The sequence below is a fragment of the Chamaea fasciata genome, unplaced genomic scaffold, assembly GCF_029207755.1.
Source record: "Chamaea fasciata isolate MVZ Bird 193981 ecotype frontalis unplaced genomic scaffold, bChaFas1.0.hap1 SCAF_1, whole genome shotgun sequence".
NCBI lineage: Eukaryota > Metazoa > Chordata > Aves > Passeriformes > Sylviidae > Chamaea > Chamaea fasciata.
The window spans coordinates 19,566,680-19,592,109 of NW_027094086.1; the positions used below are offsets into that span (position 1 = coordinate 19,566,680).

Genomic DNA, 25,430 nt, shown 5'->3' on the forward strand with positions numbered 1-25,430 from the left:
TAATCTGAATTAATCTTAATCTGATACAGACTCTGATTCCAGATGCCCGTTGTTTAAAAAAATATTCAGCAAGGGATATCCCAGGCTAATAAAGTCTTTGTGTAGACAGTATCATCAGATATCCTCTTTATTGGCAGTACAGTAATTCGTGGTAACTAAACATAAACAGCAATTTTCAAAGGCTGTTTTCAAACTTACAAAATGTAATGCACTATTCAAGGCTACCTTCCACAAAGTTTTTTGTTTCTACTTCAAACATAGAGATCAGTGCAGATTTGTAGTAGAACACCACTATCCTGTTTACAAACTACTCCCTTTCTCCTAATCTCACTGTCAAAACTGCAAACAAATCAAACTTAACTGCCATCAATTATGAAGCTCTTCATCCAAAAGGTTAAAAAACCCCAGAGCTGGAAGCTTATAGCAACACCTGAAAAATAGTAGGTTGGTAATTTTCATTTCAGCTTTGAATATTTACATGCTTAAACCGTTGCTCACTTCTTCACACAGACCACATAGGAATATTCACATGCAGCAAAGTTAATTTTGTGGTGCTGCAGAAGTAAGGGAGAGGAGGAATTTTCCAGATTCCTTGCTGTAAAAGCTATCAGCGAGCAAAAGGAGAAGGGAAAAGTAATAGCAGAGAGTCAAAATTTTGAAAACGGAGAAGTTGTAAAATGACATGTAGCTCAATCAATGTGATTAATTTGCTCCACACTTTGCAGAGGCTTTCGCCTTCACCCTCTAATTCTGGCTATTCTGCTGAATCTATCTCACAAACCCAAATTAATAAGAAGGGAATGACAAGTATGGCTTTATAAAGGTTCCTGTTTGCAATTTAGACAGTAAGGGACTTCTCTCTGCTTATAATACCATCAGGCACAGTTTGACAAGAAAATCTCTTCAAGAAGCCAAAGTTACCAAGTTGTGAACCTGTAAGCCCTCTATTCTCATTCCTCAAAATGAATTGTGGCTTCAGTAACTTTTTCCCTCAGTACCTAGTTTGGATAGCAAAAAGCCCCTGGTTTTAGGTGGTACTCGAATTTACAGAGCTGGGTAAGTATAAAAAACATACCATGGATGAAGCCTCACAAACACCTCCTCCCCAACAGCTGGGTCACTTGTTCCCCATGCCTCTTGATTCTCGCAGGAAGCCCCGCTACTCATTTGTCCTCTTGCTCTGGGTCAGCTGGGAAGAAACCCCAGGGGAGGGAAATAGGGAGACAGGACAGATAAAATTTATAGCCAAGAAAACACCTTTACTTTCTAAAACCATTAATGGTCCATGCTAGCAAGGGCAGAATTCAGAGATAGCACAATGGATTCCCATGCCACTTCTGACACATTTCTGGGAAAAGGAAACCTGTTGCATGAAAAAAAACACAGATCTACACTTACTTTTCCCTTATTTGGAAATATGTGTCATTTACAGGCTGCCAATACTATCAAAGAGCAGAACAAAAAATCAAAAGTCAGGCCCCAAAAACAGAAATTATAACGGCCTTTATTTCTTCTCTAACCTATTTGGTACACATCTCATTTTCATGCCTTTTCATCTTCATAAAGCCTTTTCATTCATGATGTTAAAAAATATTTCTAGGAAAAAAAGAAAAGTTTATTTCTCATGCTATCTTTTAATTTCAATACTGAAACACTACAAAGAAAAACAAAAGGCTATGAATTCTTAACAGATTCACGAAAAAAATGAGAATTTTTTAGTATTTAATATATAATAATTTTTAGTATTTACTATATAAAAGAGTCATAAACCCTTCCACTAAGAAAAGAACACAAAATAAATTTATTTGCTCTCCAGATTAATTTTGTCTTCCTAACTTAGGGTTTATCTTCAGATAAACACAGGTGGCCTCATGCTAATGACACTTAAGATGTGACCCTGAAGAAACAGGACATTCAATAGAAGTTGAGACTTTAATAAAAACCCAGCACATTTCCAGTCTCATATTCCATTATTTTCCCAATTGGAGATTCCCAATTGCTTCAAAGTGGGACCTTTTGTCACACTGCCTCAGCTGGAGGTAGATTAGAAATTTTATGTGTCCCTTGATCCTTAGAAATCTTTTCAACTCTTCTACTGCAACAGTTGCACTGGAGAGACTTAAGATTCTTTTATAACTACAACACACAAACTGCTGGGAAGTCAGAAGGTATTCAGCCTGAAGAATCAGCAGATGTCCCTAATAAAACATATAATCAAGGTAATCAAGATTCAGATTTAAATGTATTCCCATTTGATGCCTCGACTTCTTTAATACAATGGCTTGAATTCAGTGATTTCCCTGAAAGCTGTGTTTATTTAAACGGAAGATCCAAGATAAATCGAAATTCAATGTAAATTTGCAATATTGATTGCTATTTAAAAAAAAACCAAACAATTTTTTTTTCTTGATTTCACCTAAAACCATAGTATTTTCCACTGGTAGGCCTGGAAATGCAGTAAGAAGTAAAGAGAGATAACTAAATCAAACCAATATATATGAACTAATAGTGGGACATAGTATTCCACTGCTGACAGGAGGAATTCAAGAGACACCAGTATAACAATTATGCAAATAGTGGTTTAAATATTTATTTAGTACCGCCAAAAACAGGAGGAATACTTTTTTCCAGCTAGGGAAAACGGTGTCTGAAATGCATGTAAACCAATGAACACGAAGTAATTGTAGTATTTGTTCACATCGCAGCTGTAATAGTATTAAATTCTTCTTGTTGGTAAAGAATCTATTGATAATCTGGTCTCTCCTCAAAGTAAGATTTGTAGCAGTTGAATTCCAAACTATCATTAGATTGTTTTGATTTCTTAGGGTGACTTATGAAGTATCAAGATTTTGTGGAAGCTACATAGAGGATATATAGAAAATACATTGTCATGCCTTTGCCACTGATGACTGAAGACTCTCTAGGAAGGACTAATATTCTGCAGTCAGAACACTTGACTTGTCAAAGGGATTTATTCGACTTTGTCCAAGACAGATGAAAATAATACAAAGCCAGAAGCATATCAAGTTATCATGAGAAAATGTATGTCAATATCCAGGAAAGAACAGAAAGACAGAGAAACTATCAACATCCAATGCCCAAAGGGATTTGTGGACTAACAGAAGAACACCACCACAACAACTTCAGCTATTTGATAGGCATCCTTACCTGCAGAAGACAAACAATAAAGCAATCAAGTGGATACCTGGCAGGAAGAAGGTTAATTCAATGCTCTAAATAACAACAGTGTGCTTTTCTGACAGCTGACTGGGGAGAAGCACAACTCTGCAGACTGAACTGGTAAGAATGAATTGTGTGTCTTATGATGCTAAAATACCGCAATCTTCAATAATTCGCAAGTGCACCAAAAAATATTTGCAACTTTAAAAGCTATCCTTTCATAATAAGCTCTATTTTAATCCCAGAATCTACAGACACAATCTGTTTTCCTAGCAATGTTTCCTAGGCAGAAAAGCAATGAAAAGACATGCTGTATTGCTAGCTTCAGATCTGATAATAATTGACTTCTGGGGCCTGTTCTCTACAGTTAAATACATCGAAAATAACACTTGGAGGAAAACATTAAGGCAAGATGATTCATGTCCCTGAAAAGTGTCCTTCAACATAAATATTTATCCCTTACCAGATCTAATAACACAAGTGACTCTTTTTGCTGTTTTTAAGGTAGCATTAATAGGGCTCTTTGTACATTTTAAACCAAAAAATCTCTTTGATCAGCTGGACGCAGTTTGGCCAGTATTCTCGCAAGAGATTGGCTACAATGATTACCTTTATTACAAAAGTATTCCACTTCTTCACAGCTCAGATTTTCAGGCTCAAACTCTGCAGAAAAGCTTTCCTCCAATGGAAAGTCTTCTTTTGAGATAGTATCATTTTCCTCAGACAGGCACTCTTCTTCTTCATCCTCAGTGGCATCTTCAAGGGGCCCTTAAAAAAGAATCAGGGACACTGTGGCAAAACATCTAACAGGACAATGTGAAATAAAACCTTAACGAACTTTTAACTGGCATTCCTTAGCTAGTTTTTCCTTTCACAGCCGTGTTCAGCATTTATTAGAATTGGACAAATAACATTTTATGGAAATTGAAATTGAAAGTGACTTTTCCTGATGACTTCAAATCAGAATATGCAAAGTGTCATTAATAATATTTATTAATAATACTCGCACATGGGGATTTTTCATTATTCATTGGGCTCTACTATTAAACACAGACAATTTTAACAGCTGAAATCAAAGCTGTATTTATAAAACAACATAAACAGTGAAGAGCTTTCTCTTGTTTGTGATTGTTTTTGATGCTGAATTACAGTACTTAAAATGTTCCTTTACAAGCTTTGTTAATCAAATTAAAAGTACTGACAACAGTGAAATACTACAAAGGTTTTGACAGCACAAACTTCAGCTTATTCTGCTATTTTGCTTCAACCAGCCCCTGATGGTATCCATGATCATTCAGGCCAGACTCTAACAGAATCCCAGTCAATTGACAGGACTCAAGAGACTATTTATTCATTTCACAGAGGCCAAACAAATGTCCTGGTAAACTGCCAGCCCAGGGCTATAAAAATATAAACTAGTTACAGAAACAGGTCATGAGTTTGAATTTGAAAAGGTAGTCTGAGGTCTTTGACTTTTCTTCTAGTTACCTAGAGATACCACTGCTACAGATCCTCTCGAAGAGACAGCACCAGACAGATTATAACACATAACACCAAGGTTACCAATTAGAATATACTCAAAAATTAAAATATTTCTTATATACACACACTTCAAAATCACTGGTTAATAGTAACTATTTGCTAAAGACATCTCTTCTGCAGGATGTAGAATTTCACCCCAGATTTAAATAGAGATTCGAAATAACTCAACATATTTTAACAAATATTTTATTAAATGTCAGTATGTTTCAAAATCCATCTTAAGACTGGATTTCAAAAGAAAGATTTCATTATACATGGTTGAGGCTTGAAAAAATTACGTATTTCACTCTCCAATGAAAGTACAGCCTCATTTAAAATTGATTATTTCTTCTTCAAATTGAAAGCAAGCTAGCTAATGAAAAAAAATGTGATTTATATTTATATGATAGTTTTACGGTAATAAATACACTATTCCTATATAATCTATCATGCTGAGATACAATATATAAATGATTCTGTTGTGTTCAATGAATAGGAAGGAATAAATTTTTAAAGAAATCTAATATTGACTACACTCTAATTTTATGTAATTTATTACGAACCAGTGACTACCTACATTTATTAAAACAGCAAAATTCACTTTAGGCGAGGTTGTGTAATTCTTGCTTCAGAGGAATATGATGGTTACTTTTTATTGAAATTGATTGAGATTCCCAGCTGGGATTCCATAAATTAATATAGCTCACTATCTTTCATGGAAATATGACTCTCTGTGCCAGCTGAGAATCTGACCAAATGAGCCCACTTTTGTAGACACATACTCGCCAACAGTAGCTGTCATTCAACAATATAGCTCCTAAAATAAGGGGCTATTATTATGGCTGAAGAAATAAAGATTCCCACTATCAAAGTATCCATTACTGTTAATTGCACCTTCTAGCCATGCTGGGAAAAAATCCAGCAACTGCATATGCACAGGGAATGAAGAGTGGGTATGGCACTGTACAGAAGAGAGAACAAAGCACGAGCACACACTGGAGCAGTGCGCTGCAGCTGAACATGGGCACTCCAGGCACCCTACGTGTGTCCAGGTTCATGAATTGAAAGCACAAGGGGTTCTGCAAAAATGATCAGAAATACTAGTCAAATTTCATTTTATTAGTAGTATGTGACACTGTCACATTTATTGGTATGTGTTCCTAGATAAATGTGTTCTCCTGGATAAATAAACCAGGAAAAAATATGCTATTTCAGGGAAATGTAAATTTTTGCCACATATAAAAATGTATCAATACCATTTTTTGCATCATTTCAAGTGCAGGTATAAGCCTAATAAATTTTCTAAGTATTTTATATCTGAGGGAAAAAATTAAACTTCAGCCACCATTCTCAGTGTAAGTCGATTTCCTGCTGAATGACTAGCTCTTTGTTACTGACTTTTACAATGTGTCTTACAAAATACAGCAAAAGCAATTTACCTGAAAGTAACCCAATTGGCATGTATACATGACATTTAGGTCTGTTTCTAGATGTTAAACCAGTTTGTTTGATCAGGTCACCAATACGTAATCAGCAAGCTAATCATCACTGTATGTTAATTAGGAAAAGAACAGAAATGCAGTTGCTATGCTTTCATTTGCAGCAGTCATGGAAACACACCTTGTAATTTCCACTGACACTCTTTCCAAGAAAGAAGAAGAAATAAAATGTACACACCAGCTCCACAGCGCTGGTGCAAACCCCTGTCATTTTGTGGCCAGGACTTTATTTTTTTAAATCAAACGTAGACTAAAAAAAAACCTGACTAATGCTACTATAGCTATATCCTATGTATGAACATAGGTATGTAACATTTCCTAAAGTTACATGTCTAAGCGTTTGAAAACATAAATGTAAATGTTGTCACATCCCAAGGAGATCTGAGGTATGCATGCATCTATACCAGGTCTGCCTTGCACGTGCAGCCCAGGTACAGAACCCAGCAAAGTTTATCCAGGCACATATGGGCACACATCAGAGCTTTACCTAATGGGGGCTGGCATCAGAGCCTGCGCCCCAAACACCAGCAGTGACAACTGCTGAAGTTGGAGGATCCATGCATAAATATTTTTATAGGTTTCAGGCAGCTGCTGCCTTGTCTAAGTCACCCATCTACCACCTGATCTTTGGGACAAATTCTGTCTTACGCACGTTGAGCTGTCTTTCATTTTTTAAATGTCAAAATACATTCAGCTCATGCCCAGAGCTGGTATATTGTAACTGATAACTAAAGATTAAGGCACTGTACAAAATGAATTAGACCAACCCCCAAGAACAAGATCAAAATTAAGTATTTCACAGTTGCTAGTTTCATGAGAACTCAAAATCGATGATTTCTGTGGCCATTTTTAATTATCACTCAAACATACAGTGAGTTAAAGAAAACACTAAAATCCAAAGCCATTACAAGGAAATATAAACAAATTCTCTATTCCTGACAATTTTATCTAATTACTTAAACACAAACAGGCAATAAATAAAAATACATTCAGAATCTCACAATAAAGAGTATATGAACTAAATATTCTTGACAAATGCAAAAACATTAACTATGCAGGCTTATGTTTGCCTGATTTGGCCATGTGCCAGCAAAAATCTCTAGCTGGCACCAGTAAATTACATCAGCTAGAGAACTAAGAATTTATCTGGTTCAAAGACTTAAAGGTAGGTTATCAACATTAACTAGCTCCTCCATCTAGGGAACAACCTCCACAAAAGCTACTGCAACTTCTTACCTGATTTAAAATACTTAAAACTACTGGGTCATGTAGACAAAAATAGATGTGTTTTAAAACAATAGTTTGCTTCAACTGTTTTCTGTGATAGTGCTTTTTTCCCCCAGTTGTTATTACGTTGATATATTACCTTCCACAGTCCAAATATATGTTAATCAGTTACTTTAGTACCATACTTTACTTTCTGCATTTCTTTTAAATTGTTGATTTAATTTAATAGTATTACTCCCATTACTTAAACTAATCATGTTATTAAGTACTTTTGGCACAACATGTATTATGTCTCCTTTTATTTCAACTGGACCAGGGTTAAGGTCCAATCCTGTTCTGTTAAAAAATACTTTTCAATAACTGCTCATTAAGTGTGACTTTAAAGTCAGTAGCTATAATGACAGAGCAATAAAAATCCAAAAATTGCTACTACTGAAATTCATCTGAGTGTCATAGTGATCTGACAACAAGCAGCTCTGAGATATGATTAGACTCTTTAATAATTAAAGAAGTAAAATTTCAAACTTAAGCAGTTTAAGAATTTAGATGAATAGTTAATTCCAGAGATAGCCTAGATGTTTGTCTTCTCATTTCAGCAATTCTTTTCCGATTAGCAGTTTGTAAAAGAACGTGATGCAATATAAGGAGGTGATTCTGAAACGCTTCAGATTAGCTAGATAATGATGAAGAGTTAAGAATTCCCAATTGTACTAGGTAAAAACCTCAATTTCTAATCTTAAATAGGGGTACTTTAATTTGAGGCAAATTAAGTCTCTGTTAACTCATTCTGCACTTTGCATGAAGCCCTGAAAAAAACCTTTTTCCTGTATAAAATGAGCAAATAATCATGTACACAACAGAGGAATTAGAGGGGTTGAGTAGTTTACTTATTCACTTGGTACTTACTCCAATTCATGAATATTTATTGATATGAACACAAATCTCAACTCTTTTTGCAAACAGCAAAGATAAACAAGACACAGTAGAAAACAGTACAACTAGTGACAGCCACGAAATAGTCAATGTGGTAGAAATCTGTATGGCTTAGTGGACACAGTAGCCCACTTTGAGAAACCACCACATATAATTTGATACAAATAACAGTATCCACTGAGGAGAGGCTGAGGAGTGAGCTGCATGTGCCTTCATGGAGAAAATTACTTCTGATTGAGGCCACTTGCCAGCACAGTGTGGGGAAATCTGAGCTGCGCTCCCTAATTTGTACCAGATTTACAGGCACTCAAGGACATATTTTTTGGCACTATTATTAAATGCTAAATAAATAAATATTCCCAAAATATCATGTACTGTAAAGTAAATGCAAACATATAGACGCAAGAACACAAATACAGCTAGCTAAGGGGGAATCCCAACACAGTGAGTAACAGATGCTACCTCAGCACTTAAAAGGACCAGGCCACATTTAACAAAACAAAACCAGCACTGAAATAATTTTAATAACACATAAGAGTGTGAGGATGAACCATCAGAAAAGGATTTACTCTCACTTAACAAAAGACACTTTTGCTATAATAAACACTCCTCTTAACACAAATTTGAGCATCAAACCCTTTGAGCACATTAGTCCTGATACATCAATGCTTGACTCCAGTTTTATGGTACTATAACTGTAATGAAATAATTGAAATTCAATAACATTAAACTGAGTAAGTTCTGTAATAATTTCTCATAGTCGAATTCATCAGACTTTGCCCTAATGAAACCACTTAAATGCACGCTCAAATTAAGCACGTGCCTAATATGCTTTCCTGCCCAGTGTTTTGCACTTAAAATACATGTATCCTATAGTAGAAAAGGATCATTGAAATAATTATCTCATGAAAATGTGAAGTGGTTAGCTTCCTTCTCACCTACCAATATTCTCCTACATTCCCACAGCAGCAACATAAATCAGTGCTCTTAACAAATTAAGAATGCCTAATACTTGACAGTGAGTGGCTGGGGAGAGGTTAATGAGTATAATTAGTAGTAGCAGCATTAAATAGTAACAACTTCAATAAATCAGAAGCCTGAAATTCACTGGATCAACATCAGACATTTTGAATGTTCTGTGGGATCCATTCAGTATTTCCTAGGAAAACATGCTGCCACATACAGATTATCCTGAGCTTATGGTAAGACCTAGGTATGTGATGCTCTCTGATTACAGAGGGAAAAGCTTCAGAAAAATCAATCCATTTATCTCCTGTTTCAACATGAACATTTCCTTCTAAGTAGAGACGATTACATAAGACAAGCAGCAGGCAAACACTTCCTATTTATTCACACTGTAGGGATTTTTTTTCTAATAATTCAGTCAGGAATACTAAAAACAGAAGAAAGGGTTCAATTTATTTCATTTTAAATATGGTAATGGGAGTGAAGACACCATACGATAATTTAGAGTTCTCTCCCTCTTGGGAAGTTTTCCATACAGGACTTCCTTAGAGACTTCTCCATCCTCTTCGGTCCATTGAATTTATCGGTTATTTATCTTAACTGAATTATTTCTGTCATTCCTATTACATTTTGAGCTATATTTAAGAGATGCAGTGCTGCCTGTGCACATTGAACCTCTCCAGTCTTACAGCAAATTGGCTGAACTTCATAACTTTTGACCAGATTGGAAGATTGCTCTAATTTGTGAGAGATTCCTTACATCTTCATTGGGACATCCAAGCAGAATGAACCCCTTCTCACTTTCAAATTGGGAGAATGTATGACCATGATTCAGTAAGGAACTTAATGGAGAGAAAGGAAAAGAAATACTTTTTGGACACCATAAATCTATACCAACCTGATGTAATTGAGCTTAACAGCAAGAAAAAGGTACAAAAGTATATTTCTGTATGAAAAGATAAAAGTTATTTTTAAACATATAAGTTCTTCCTGCAGCCACTCACTTTTAACGTAAGTTGCATCAGGGGATCTGGTAGGAAGGAAACATTTTTATTAATTTTCCCCTTATCTGTAAGAAGAATGCTGATTTTTTTTTTTTCATTTATGTTCCTTGCCTGCAGGTAGCAGACCAAGAAAATCATATAGCAGAATTTTTTCCTTTTGATTAATTTCTTTCCATGTGTTATGTTATTTCTTATATATAATTGATTTCAGGTTTTGCTTGTAGCTGTACATCTTTTTATATCTGTACCTACTGCCTTCCTTCAATCAAGAAAGTTGAAGGAAATTACCTGAATTTTGTTAAGTTTATTAAAAAAGGAGCTCTGTGAATATTTAAATTGAGTTTTGAAATGGTAATACATGAAAGATATTAGAGAATTTTAATAGTAGGTTCAATTTGACCCACAGACTATTGTAGAAAGGGTCAAATTTTATTCAAATCATTTCTTTACAAAAAAAATGAACCCTTTGATTTTATTAAAGTAGATTAATATTCTTCACTGCTAGGTCTTTTGGCACTTCGGTGCATGACAGCATTAACTGTGCTTATATATGAACTTTTCAAAGACCTTTAAATGTTCCAGTAATTTAGAACTTAACTTTCATTTATTCTCTTGTCTTCTTTTCTCTTACCATTATCCAAGAGGCCACAACAAAATTGACAGAGCCCATGGTCAGTTTGCTCTTAGAGCCAAGGCCAGAATATTTCCAATCAATAAAAGCGAAATGATGAAAAAGGAACCATTGAAAATATGGTTAGGGAGACATTAATTTCAAAAAATAGTGTGCAAGTGTGCACAGAACATGAACTGCAAGACCTTTGCAGTTAAATATCAGACCTCAGTTTTCACGCAGGGGCTCATGCCAAAATACATGTCTTAATTCTACCTACACTTGTAACAGCTGCACAGCAGATGCTCCACAGCAGATGCTGTTCTGTGTATTTCTGGTGATACAAGAGGAGAAAGAGAAGAACAAAGGGGACAAGACAAGTACCGTGCCTCAGCACCCTACAAAAATCACAGCAGCACACAGAACTACCACAGTACCCAAGCGCAACAATTTCTAATTTTCCTGAAGGGAAGTTTTAACTAAAGCCTACAAAGCAGAGAGCAAGCTGGACATAAAGCTCTCATAGATGCATTTGTGATCCTTTTAAATAACTTTCCATGTTAGGAATAATTTTACAATGATAGTTATCAGTGATTTTCTTAAATTTAACAGAGTAAACTAGGAAGATTCCTTGCTTCCTTACACAGAAATATTACCCCTGAAGCATTTTCACCTGAATTATATTTTGTCATTTTTAAACCCATCATTTATTTTTGTATGTTTCCTATCTGTTAATTTTACAAAACAAGTTTTGAAACTACTGGTAATCTGATTCAAAATATTGGCAATATCGTTTTCCCCATGATACACAGCCCCTTTTGATGAAAATATTATCCAGTTCTAGTCTATTGTTTTAGCCAGATAAGCATGATGATAATGCTTAAATTTTCAGGCATAGGAAAAAAAAAAAGAAGAAAAAAATAGAAAAAGAAAGCACCACTTGTATAAGAAGATGGCTTTTTAATTGTGTCCTTCCCTAAAATTAAATGTAAAAAGAAAAAAAGGGTGTAAGTTGTAACTTCTTTTCTTAACATATTCATATTGTATTCTGCAGGTAAGGTAGTTTAAGATTTGATATTTACCTTTCTAATAAAGAAAAATCCTTCATCTTGCATCTTACAACAAAGTAGATAAAAATTAAAGGTGCAATTTTAGAACAATACCCAGACTCTCTTTTCAGTTTGTTGTACTACTGTAGGGTTGTTTTTTTTAAACTCAGCCTAAGAGAACAGGGAATTGACACATCTACACCAACCAATCTACACCAACATCTGCCATACGTATCTATGGCATGCTGCTCTAAACAGTCCAGGGAAATCCTCTGAGGATTCAGGATCCAGAAATTTACAGTGAATCCTTTCCTCCAGTCATAGCAAACTGTGATACTGGTAAGTAAGAGGACTTTCTTTCCATGCCCTAATCTCACCGTGCAGAATTTCAGCCATGTAGGTAACACACTGCCTGTTACTCGAGACACCTTTCTCTACAGCCCATCTCCTTCACCACATACTGCTACAGCAAAACAGTTCCCAACATCATATCCCAAACAGGATGAATTTTATCTTACACACAGCCAAATGATATTTGGAGCTGAAAGCTTTTCAGAACCACGAAGACAGCAAAAGTTCATTCTGCTTCCAATTCCAGTGCTGCCCTTACCCCAAACACAGGACTTCACTGGCAATCACATGTGTAGTGAGTGACACATACTGGTATTTGCTAATCACTGTTCTCACTCACCTGCTGGAGGGAAAAATGTGATGCAAGTAGGAGCACTTTGAAGCCACTAATGATGCTGCTGCAGTGTATTTAATGGCCAGCATGTTAGCTACGATGAAAGAGGAACCTCACATCAAGTACATTAAGGGATCAGAGGAATACATACTCATTACTCGCTGTAATTTTACATCCCCAGTTTCAAGACAAAATACTCACATTTTTCTCATCCAGCAAAGACACACTATACTGCTGTAGAAAATAAAGGGCTCTTTTTTCTTCTGTTTATTTAATATTTTCTAAGTTTGTATATAGCTGCAGATTATTCCTGTTCATCTTTTGTTTCTAGCTGCATTTTCTCAGATGGAAACTGGTCTCTCATCTCTGTACATCATCATGCAATTAAATCAAAAAAGCTAAAAAAAAAAAAGAATCTGGACTTTTAGGTCCAGAAATCAGTAATGAAGCCATGACTTCTCTCTCTGGTTACCATTTCTCTTCAAATTACCATTGCTTTTTTCCCGTGTCTTTTGCTTATATTAGTGAAACAGAGAATACTGCAGAAAAAGAAGCCCCTGAATACAGCCCAAATTCAACACGACCAAAGTTACAAAGATGGTATGTAGAACTCAGGACCAGTTTTGGTTGGACCTCAATAAAAAGGCAGCACACCTAAGCTGATTCATTACACAACAACACAGTTAAAGGAAAAACTTTGATACACGGCAGGTAATGTTACAGGCACACACAGAAAAAACCACCACGTTTAACCTGACTGCCCGTTCTAAAGTACCAGGAAATAGAAGCTGAGAAGTTAGGAATTAACTAAACCACAAACTTCATGATCTTTGTCTCACAGACATGTATTAGAATGTGTGGTAATTTAGCTTTTAGAGGTTTTTTCATTTGACAATAATATGGCCTGTTAAAGCAGGTTCACCTGCTCAGGGGTTGTGTCCAGGTGGGTTTTGAATACCTACAGAGGAAGGGGACTCCACAACCTCTCTGGCAGCCTGTTTCAGCACTCAAGTGATCCACAAAGTAAAGCTGTTTTTCTCCAGGTTTAGATGAAACTTCCTGGGTTTCAGTTTGTACCCTTTGCTCTTTATCCTGTCACTGGGGACCACTGAAAAGTAAGGCCCTACCCTCTTGACACCCACCCTTAAGACACTTGTATGCATTGAAAAGATTCCCCTCTCAGTCTTCCCTTCTCCAGAATAACAGGCCCAGCTCACTCAGCCTTTCCCCATAAATGAGGTGCTCCAGCCCCCTCATCATTTCCACAGCCTTCCTAGGGGACCCTCTCTACATGTTGTCTTTCCTGAACAGTGAGCCCAGGACTGGACACAGCACTCCAGATGTGCCTCACTAGGGCTGAGCAGAGAGGCAGGAACACCTCCCTAACCCTGCTGGCAATGCTCCTCCTAAAGCAGCCCAGGGCACCACTCTCCTGCTCGGTCACAAGAGCACTGCTGGCTCAGGGACACCTCGTTCTTCACTGGGACTCCCAGCTCCTTTTCCCACAGAGTTGCCTTCCAGCAGGTCAGCCCCAGCCTGTCCTGGTGCAGGGGTTATTCCTCCTCAGCCGCAGGACCCTGTACCTGTCTTGTTCAACTTCATTAGGTGTCTGTCTATCCACCCAACTCAGCCTGCCCAAGTCTCACTGAATGGCAGCACAGACTTCAGATCTATCAGCCACTCCTCCCAGTTTTGTATTGTCAGCAAACTTGCTGAGGGTACACTTAGACTCTTAGAGCCTTGAATTTGAAATACCTATAGAGGATTTGCTATTTTTAATCCCATCATGGGAATTTATTGCTATGCAGAACAAACCTGAAGGGTCTCAAATTAGAACTAAATCCTTAGATCATATTGTAAGATAAATCAGATGAGGTTAAACTAATAGAGTATATTTTTACAAAAAGCAAATAATCTGAAAAAAGTCAGGTAGAATAAAATTATTCTATTTGTATTTATTTATTCTATACTGTATTTACCCACAACAAGCCAAAAATTGGGCACTAGCAGAGTCCCTCCCATGTACAAAAAACCCAACCTGAGGGCCCACAGCAAATAAATATTAATGCATTTTTTTTTCCTGTGGATATTCAGATCTCATTTTTCCCACTAAATGGTCATTTATGATTAGTTACATTAACAGTTGGAATAATTTACTATAATGTTCCATAAGGTAGAAATTTTAAGGGTGTATTTTGTGTGGGGTTTTTTTTTAAGATTCTTCAAAGAATTACAGTATTGCAGCACTTATTTTGTTAACTAAAAAAACAAAAGACTAATAATCTTCATCATCATATACATCTTACAAACATCATGAAAAAACCATGACTTTCATCATCACATCTCAAGAATATGTAATGTAATGACACAATAGTCTAGGTCATACATAGAGTGGGATTTCTTGAATGACAACATTTAAAGGTCAAATATTTATCATTATACATTCATGTATTTAAACCCCAAAATATAAATAAGCAAAAGAAACTTTTAAAATAAATTAGAAGTGCATATTATCATAAACTTGAGTTCTTTAATATCCTTGCTCACTTTTTTACTATTTAATTAGATTCCTCACTGGTAGGAATTGCAAGGTTGCAAAACATACATTCTATGTCCCCTAGAGTTGGCATAACCTGCTGGTTTTCTGAGTCAATCACTAATTAATAATTTGAAAACAGAAAGTCAGTATGTCATTTGCAGACAATGAGCTTTTAAATGGTGCATGTTATGTCCTAGCCTTTTCAGTAAGAAAAAGTTTTTTCCTCTGGAAACCAGATGGCTGGTAAGTGTTATTATGCGACTATGCAAATCTCAAAGCAATAAGCATGAAATCAAAACAAGAATTCATTCTTCTCTCCTCTTATCATGATTGTTGTTTTGCTGAACCAACTTATGGAATAGTACAATTGGATGCTTTGGCAATGATGAGTTGATAACCCATCGCCTCTTTCTTTTTTCATAGCAAATAGTTCTGAAAATATTTTTTGCCTATACTTTTAAACCATCTAATATCTTGTTCTCCATGCCAAACTCAAATGAAGTAATCTTATTCCAGACTAAGTCTTCTCAGTAAACTTACTCACTTGAAAAGTTTACTGGCTTTACTACTAATATAATTTGGCTATCAAAATATCCTTGACTGGCTTAGGTTTTGTATTAGCCAATTTTTCCTCTTAGGAATGAAAGCCAGATGGGTTAGTTGTTATTTTCCATCACTTAAAGGGGTAAACACCTGCATTTTCATGAAAGAGCCAGCTCCACTCTACAACTAAAAGTCTACACTTCAAAGAAGATTTTGAAAATTCAACTAATACAGCTGCATCACTTTGCAGCATTATGTTCTACAAAATTTGCAGAATACTCTCAAAACTCTTAAATTTCTAAGGCTGGCCAAAAAGACTAAGAAACTGAATATGAAATACTGATTTCCAAAGGAAATTGGCTTCTAAATATTTAGAAGTACCTTAACTGATGAGACACACACTTATAAAAATTTCCTATGGAGCTAAATACATTGAAAAGATGTGGTACAGGAAGACACTGTCAAAGAAAAAAAAAAAAAAAGTTGGAACATTATATGTCTTAGCCCTATTTTCCATTCTATTTTTTTATTAATCCTTGACATATTCACTGCTAATAAAATTTAGTACTGAATTTAATCACTTCGTATTTTAAATCCTTACACATAGTATAACTTATGAAAACATTTCAGTATTCCTACAACATAACGCTTCCTGTTTGTATTAACATGTTCAAACACTTCTAGCTACTGTAAGGTTGTGTCATTTTACGATGCAAAAAAGTGTAGTGACAATCATGCAAAATTGCTATTGGTTTATCATGAAATAACATTAAAATAGGACTAAAGAACTAATCCACAAAATAAATTGTAACTCTTTTCCCCAAAAGACATTTTGACAAATGTAGTTCCCCTTACTGAAAAACAAAATCATATTTTTTAAAGTATTCTCCAGTAAATAACTGCCCTTTTTAAAATCTCTTGCCATAGTTACTAATGCCTCTGTCTGATCTGGGTGACCCTGTGTGAACAGGGGGTTGGACAAGATGACTTCCAGAGGTCTCTTCCAACCTCAAACATTCTGTGATTCAGTGTTAATGTCAGGAGATGCTGCACATTTTCTCGTACTATCTTACCACGATCTAAAACCAGTAGAACTTTCTGGAGTACTCTAGTATATTCTAGGCCTCCAACCCCAGCACCAAATAGACTCAAAGGAAACAAACAAGAATATCCGTGAATTCCTCCAAAACTATCAAACTAAGAACAAGTGCTCTACTGAGATTTTAACTGGACACAGGCCCTAGCACCATTTGTAGCAGTGAGGCAACAGTTACAAGATCCACAAACGCAATCAGCACTTCCTGCATCTGGGGCCTGGAGGGTTTGACTCTATGTTAGACAAGCTCTCCACTCCATCTTCCCCTTAGTTTGATATCATAATTGCATTTGTCCTGTCTGCTGCTGTTCTACCCCAAGCTTGTGAAAAATTGTGCTTCGCTCTTCCCATTCTTCATAAATGCAGAAACACATGGCACAGTACGTTTAGCAATCACACAAAACCCAATGCCGTATTTTGGTTTATGCTGCACACTGTATTCATAGAAGAATAATGCTCAGTGAACCAAATTTGGTACCACTAAGTAAAGCCTGTAAGAAAGTCAATCATAACATGCCACTTCTGCTCTGGAAATACAGAACTGATCCTCTGATATTATTATTCTTTGCCCATCTCAGTTTTAAAGATCAAGATGCTGCTTTTACATATCTTCCTCAGAACAACTGTTCCTTAATAAAAGTCACTTAGAGCATTTTGCCTAATGCTCATAGAAAAATTTTTCATTTTCAATTTATCCCTCTTCATTATAACTCTTTTAAAGACACATTTTTTCAGATGTTTATACCATCAAATACTAACAGCCTGTTGTCATGACCCTTTAAATTATCACCTTACTAAAAGGCAAGTGTTCTTTCAATTTAATCTTCTTCACACACTACAGTCTAAGAGTTACTCAGATATCTCACTGCTTGATCCTCTGAGCATGCTTCTCTGTTCTTCCTTACATCTCCCAATACTAAGGTGCGTAGAACTGAATATAGCATGAATTCAGCATATAGTTTCCGCTTCGTAGGGATCAAAAAGGCAAACGACAGCAAATATTACATGAGACTGTCAGGCCTCAGAGAGCTCCAAAAAGAGCAGGAATCCACGACACTTTGGAATACCAAGAAGTATCCAGGACTAAGGTACTCATGACAGACACACAGCCAACAAACTCAAGTGAGTTGTACTATCAAACAGTGCCAATTTCAAGACTGCTTTTCAAAGAAAAAGTTTGAAATCAAAGTGAAAAATACAATAGTAATATTGATAAAAATGGTTAGCCATGGTTTATAATACAGAAGGAAACACCAAAAAGCAGCTCCTGCACTGCTTGTCACAGGCTGCATAACATTGTCATGCCATATGGTAACAAAAATTGTTCCAAAAATAATTAGATTTTCAAGATGGACATGTTTATAGAAGAGACATTACTAAAACGTCTACAGTCTGCAATAATATGAAATGTCACCATGCATTACATTATATTGCTACTCCTGTGGGTGAAAATTGAGGAGAGGAATTATGGGTTCTTTTCCCAGTTCACACCAGAGAAGTAGAAAATATTTAAAGACTTTCAGCATTAGAAAACCAGACCATGGAACGGCAGGCTGACGCAGACATGAATTTTTGCTGGTTAATACTTTTCTTCTACACTTTTTTTTTCCTCCTCCTCCTCTCCTCTGCCATAATTGCCACTCAAATGCTATCAAATACAGTGGTTCAATATACCTTAATTTAGAAAATTCTACAGCCAATTCATACATTATCCCTATCAATAATATTAGATTATTATGTCAATACTACTGGAGAAACTATTGTTATCATGCCACTGCCAACATGTAACTGCTATTTATTTAGCACAAGACTGCTGGAAATGTTTATTTCTTTTTATGCACCCTTTTGAGGGTTTTCTTGATGTCCCAGCAAAAGAAACACTCAGAACAGCATTTTTTTCTCATCATCAATATCCAGGCTTGAAATATCCTTAAGGGTTATTCTGTTGCCAGTTAATGTCCTCAGATGTCCTTCCAGTTTTCTCTGGCAAGCAATATCAAATTTCAGGGAGTTGCACACAATGCAAACCAAAGTATTTGCGCCTTCACCAAAATAGGTAATACCAGATGAAGGGAATGGCTTTGGTTTTTAACTCAGAAAAGAAAGCAACAGGGTGAGAGGGAAAGTTTGTGATGAGAAATTTGAAGCAGTCTTCAAAAAAATAAGCACACTTTGTTTCCTCTTGCCAGACCCTCTCATGGTGTTCTCTTCCCCACGTTCTTTTGCAGACGTCCTCATGACATTCACAAACCATTGTGCCTAGAACCAAATACTTTTCAAATCTCACACTTCATAGGGCACAGCCTTGCAATTATAAGATACAAACACAAATATACCACATTTGGTTTAAGCCTCAGAATCAAACATACAGAAAGGCAGAAAAGCCTACTGCTGCTTGACACTGAAGGGAGCACTTTGGTCTAGACCTGTACAGCTGATTTATGACCATATATATGCAAGACTGCTGTACCAAGAAAGTATCATTTGTTAGAATCAAATACATAGAAAACTTTTTTGGAGCTGTATTGTAGATCCATTGATTAATCATTTTTATTAAGTTAATTTATACTTTTTAGCAAACTTGTCTTCTAATGTTTCCACTGTGGGTTACTTCTCTGCTCTGGCTAATACATGTGTACTCTAGAAGGTTGAAAACTCTGATATTTGTCTTCAAAAACAAAGATAACATATTCTTGATGGACAAAAACATATAACACCAACTTTTTATTAGCTTCATCACATGAGTTATATTAAAGCTAAGTTGAAATGAATAATACTAGTAGAGCAAAAAAAGGTTGACTTCAGATATATTTTGAGAAAAATGTATCAGGGACAAGCATTTTAAAATTAAGTCCTATTATCTGACTGAAACAAAGCTATACAGTAGGAATTGCAACATGAGAAATCCTTGGAAATATCTTTTTTGAACTAAATGGCAAAAAGGAGATCAGTTTTTTTACGCATCTTGGAAAATTTTGTAGCTAAGTACTACAATGTTCTCACACAAGAATTACTCTAAAGAAAACTACATCTGTGCTTTTAAAAACTGAGTTTTCTACAAAATCTTTATAAAAGACTTATTCCTGGAGGCATGACAAGAGAGAAACTTTTCGAAAAGGTTTGATGGCTTTCAGCACAATCTAATACAAAATTAGCAGTCTACTACTGGAAGTGCTAATGTCAGCAATTTAAGTAATTTCTACACCCAGTCTAGAAACTATTAAAAAATATAAAAAACTAGTGAGCATAGCATATACATTCATATCTTACTTCCACTGAAAATTACCACTGGAACAAAAAAAATATCTGGTGCTCATCCTAACTATCAAAATTCCTTTTCTTTGTAAAAGGCTGGAAGAGAACATTTGGCACTTCTTGATCTGACCAGTGTTAAGTATGGCTATTTACAATGCAGGCAAATTCAAAATATATATTTATATACCCAAACTGGTATCAAGAGTCCATTCTAGACTCAGAATCATCCAGGAGAGTGATCTGCTGTCAGTCTAAACTTTTTTTTTTTTTTTTTTAATAGAGAGCTGCAGGCTCATCAAGATGACTACCAATTAACCTGTTAACTCCAGACTGAAATTATCTTCTAGTCAAGAACACAAGATCTTCATCAACTTCAGTGTAACAAAACCTTGGTTTAAGACACAAGTAATGGGAGTATAAACAGGAATAACATTCCTTCAGGTGGTTTCTTTTTGAGTATGTAAGCACAGATAAGCCTCTCGCATGTCAAGGTTTTAGTCTGAAGATGGTCAGTTATTAAAACATGGGAACAGCATTATCCAAAAGAAGAGACTAAACTGATCATAGGGATGTTCGTACATTGTTAGACTCAGGAATACTTACAAATTTGGAGTAATTAAAAAATCTACGGAAATGTCAAAACAAATCCTAAGATCCAGTACTAGCACTTCTAATTCATCTCAAAGGTGAAAAGTATAATATTCTTCACTGTCAACAAAGGAAGTGTGGGATTTAAGCACTAATTTTAGTTGCTTATTGTTCTGAACCAGATGTGATTTTTTTGGGATCACAGGGTTGAGAACCAAAAACAAACAAACAAAACACAGCCCCCTCTTCCCCCCTCCCCCAAAATAATTCAAGTCTTTTAATCTTCAAAGGTGGATAAACTGAACCAGTTTACCCTACAGCACCGTTTGGGCACTGAACTACAGAAGATTTTTCCCAGCAGAAATGAACCAACAGTTCTGTAGCCATATTTCTAGCTCCATCCTACGCACCACTGCAAGTGCTTCTCTTTGGTGGTGTGCACATACTCTGTGCTGGCAGATGTTATGAAAAGGAATTCTTATTTGACGTTTCACAGGGAAAAAGTTTTTCAAAGTTATGAAACCTATCCAGTAAAAATTAGGCCAATGAAGACTAAAAATTTTACTTGAAAATTAAATTTTTTTATAAAAAAATAGTTCTCTACCTGAAAACACCGATGGCTTATTTCTTTCTTTCTGTTTAAGACAGTAAAATCTACAATCTGCTGTATTTTATAAACTGTAATTTACTTTAAGTCTTCTAACCTCTGAATCACAAAACCTTTTAATGCAAACAAGTATCTTAAAAAGTTATGGGGACTATTCCTGTATCTGGTGTGATTTCATTGGTGATCAAGAACAAGAAGCCAAGAAAAGGAAAACAAACACACACTTTCTAAGGGAGGGCACACACAGTTCTGCATAACAGTTGTACCACTCCTGAAATATTCAGTAAGTCACTTTTTGCTGAAGAAACCACCGCTTTGAATTATCTACCTTACTAAATGCATCCTCGTTTTCCCAACAACCTGTTTAAGAATCTCTTATCAGCTTGTAGCTTTTAGCAGCCTCCATTTCATTCAGCCTTACCAAAACCATTGCTGAAGAGGACAGTCCACTCTCAATAAAAGCAAACCATCCCTACTAATTCTGTTGGAAGTACATTCGCTTTATCCCTTGATATATTTATGTTTACAATCAGCATGCCAGGGAACAACCATCCAGACTATGCAAGAAGTTGAAATCAGGTAAAAAGGAAAATACCCCCACAATTTAAAGACTGTGCATCTATGGTGTCTTTTGTCATGTCACCACAAAAATCTGACTTTCAGTATACTATTAGTTGTAGTCTTGAGGTTTTTTGGTTTTTTTTTTAAGATCAGAATACTAAAGCCTACTCCATCAAAAAACCCATAAACTTCATGACAGAGACCTAGGCATTTAATTTGTATGTGCTTTCTTACTATAATTAATAATATTAAGCAAAAATTTTCAAATACAAGATCCAACCAGAATCCAACTAATGATCAAATTACTGATCAATTATAAATCTGTTCTAACTCGCAAATTATAAAAAGTAAAATTGGCACAATATCCTCTTATAATCTGACTTCCCTGACCAGCTTTTCACAGGAAACTTTTAATCTTTAATGCTTCATCTACAGGAGCAATAAAATAATTATCAAAAGATATTCAGAGGAATGAAAGTCAGAACTTCCTCAGGACCCAAGAAGAAATGTAAAAATTCAGTTCTACAATACAGTTTTAGTCACTACTACCTACACAAAACTGCTGTATTAGAATTAATATTAATAAACCCATATGTATATTTTTTACATACACTGGCACAGACTTACCACTGTTTGAACTGACTTTGGATAATTTTACTCGCTACAACATAAATCTTGAACCAGATATTATAGTTTAAAGCAGAGCAGGCTGTTCATCCCTTGGCAACACGCATACGAAATCCTGCCTATGGAACTGTGTTGATCAATACATGACGATTTAATACAAGTTTTGCCACCTCTTCAGCCAAAAAACTGCAGCTTGTAATTCCAGACTGAAGGCTGGATACACAGTGACGACATTCACCTATATTTAAATCTATGCTTAAGCCAAGCTTCTATCCTTCGAGGCCCTGTTTCAAAGGATAGGTCTCACTTCTCGAAATCTAACATGGCAGAGGTAACCAGTGACACTAGGGTTTCACCTTTAAAAAACATTTTACTTGTCTTGTGTTACTTGTGATGCTCTGCAGCTGCAGTGATTCAGCCAATTATACCTGGTTCCATTACACGAAAACATTACGTATAAAACTCTCCATAAAAATTCTATTTAATTCTAATTGTTAAATACACTCTGTATTAGTTATTAACCTGTTGTTTACAAAGGAATACTAGAGCAGCCTGTTTTCCATTTTCAGTCACAAAACATGTTTTCAGGACTACAGAAGTTTAAAAAAAAGCAAAGGAAAGGAATTAAGTTCTTACAGACACTGGTGGCCAATTCTGCTCTATCTTTTACTTACTGTTTATTGCACTGTGTTTTAGGAGAAATCTTCTGGAGACAGGACACTTACTTTGATTTCTAAACCATGGAATTATTTTTTTGTTGAAATACTTTGGTTATTATTCACCTTCATTTGAACAGCAAGTCTTCCCTTCAATAAGGTCACTAGACCTGGACAGAGGAATACAGCTTGTTACACTTTTTAAAAGATCAACTCTAACTTACTGTCAGTCCTACTTGACCTTACAGAGCTAAAGCAGAATTCTTGGTATAGTAAATGAGTATGGTTGATCCAAAGCTCATAGGATTTAATAATAAGGTCTTGAGAGACACAGAAAGCCAGTGTTCTCAGGCCTACTCTCACACAGAAGAGCTGTGGCTGTGCTCTTTGGATTACAGCAATGCTATCTGTTTATCTTTAAGCACAAGATGGATGTACAATTTGATGACAAGACATTAGAAAGCATCATGAAGACATTACTACCAAGCGCACTCCAGTGGGTACCACATATGCTACTGAGATACCAGAAATACGATGTAAGGATAAGATATTGCCCAGGGAAATCATTTACTGAAGGCAGATAAACAAAGCATGAAGTGCAAAACCCAATATAATACAGTTGCTGTTGTAGAATAGTAAGAAGTCGACTAATGTAAAACTATGCCTCAGTTTCACTGATCTTTATTTCAAGAATGTACCAAAAAGACTATGTTATCAAAAGTAAAATGATTCCAGCATCTTGTGTGATCAAATTTTAGCCACAACTGGAACAGTAATGGGACCCAAAGAAATTTATAAAAAACAGTTCTTGCCTTCTTATTACTGCAGTCACTTGATATAGGGCAGATATGTTCAGCTAAGTCACTAATCTCAGCCAGATCCTCCAAGAAGTAAAGGCATAGCGTGTGGTACCTGCTTCAAGCCTCATGACCTCCATGGAGCTCAGACGTAGTTTTGCAGTACTCACCAAGTACCCTGCCCTTCTTCAAACTCAGTGTGAGAGTAAGTCAGCATTCCCTGAAGAAACACAAGTCTCCCACAAATTAGAGGGAGGATGTGGTCCAAAATATTTCACATAGGGACTCAGAGTAACCTGCTAAGGCAGACACCTACATTTTTAAAACTCTGAAACCTTTATTTGGCATCTACAGTGTTTCAGTCCTCAAAAGGAACCATCTACTGATAATACTTGTACCACATTGTAAATGCTGAAAATTATTTTTAAAAAGATGAAAAAGAAAGAGCTGCCAATCTGTCAAAAACTTGGCAGGCACATAAGACTGAATGAGAGAAGGCTTTGTAGAAGGAACACATCTGGAGTGATATCTGTGCCTGCAACTTCCCTGTAAACAACTCTTTTACTAAGTGATGGTTTTGCTTCAGAAATTGAATCCTTACCAATCCCACAGCCACACAGCAACTTTGATCAATTAATGTTTTTAAGCACTTTGACACTGGATATCACAGAAATGCAAAGACCTATTATTACTTTCCATTTTGTGCTAGAAAACATCACCTAGTAGGAACTGGGCACACTAAAATCCATAAATTACAGTTAGGTAAAAAAACCCTGACATTTGCCAATTATATGTTCATTCACCAACCTCAGAAACAGTAGGTAGAGTATGTTTATGCTTGAGTGATATTTCCTGAAGTTTTAACAAGTGTGCTGAATCACACAGCAGCTGAAGCAGACAAAATATTTTCATTTACTTCAAATGCTGTTAAAAAACATTTGTGTTTATATCAGAATAAGAATAAACCACAACGGCCATGAGGAAAGATATCAACCAGTAATAATCCAAACCAATAATAAGGTTGCAAGATGATGCATCACACATTTCTGTCTGATTGTTCAGCTGTCCTGGGATCAGCAAGCTTTTAGCTGTTTAAAATTTTGTTCATCAGAGTCTACTCAATTTGCAGATACAATCATTTTGTCATTTTTCTTCTGCAAAGTATAAAAGCAAGTTTGTCAGAATCATTGTCTCACCATTAATATTAAAGCTCTTCATTATCTCTTCTGACAGAACAGAGCAGTCTTCGAACATCCTAGGGAAAATTCCAATTCATTCATGAAAGTCAGAAGCATAGCAAATATTATGAGAACTGGACATAGTATTCAAGACCAGTGAAAAAATTGCATTTTGGCCAATGTTCATAAAAGGACAGGAGTTACTGACGAGAACTACAAATGCTTGTCATTTGTCTCTACTCAGCTTCACAATTAGGCACAGAAGTGCTTGCTAAGCTCTGAAAGTAGAGTCCTAATCTACAGTAAAGC

At 35.9% G+C, this 25,430-nt stretch overlaps 1 protein-coding gene across 1 annotated transcript in view; it reads right to left on the reverse strand.

The window, feature by feature from the left end:
* ZFPM2 (zinc finger protein, FOG family member 2) overlaps nucleotides 1-25,430 on the reverse strand; it is a 307,216-nt gene that overhangs the window by 246,589 nt on the left and 35,197 nt on the right. The window contains exon 2 of the mRNA XM_066177442.1: nucleotides 3,790-3,948. Within this exon, the coding sequence (XP_066033539.1) occupies nucleotides 3,790-3,948 (159 nt within the window). The remainder of the gene's footprint in view (nucleotides 1-3,789; nucleotides 3,949-25,430) is intronic.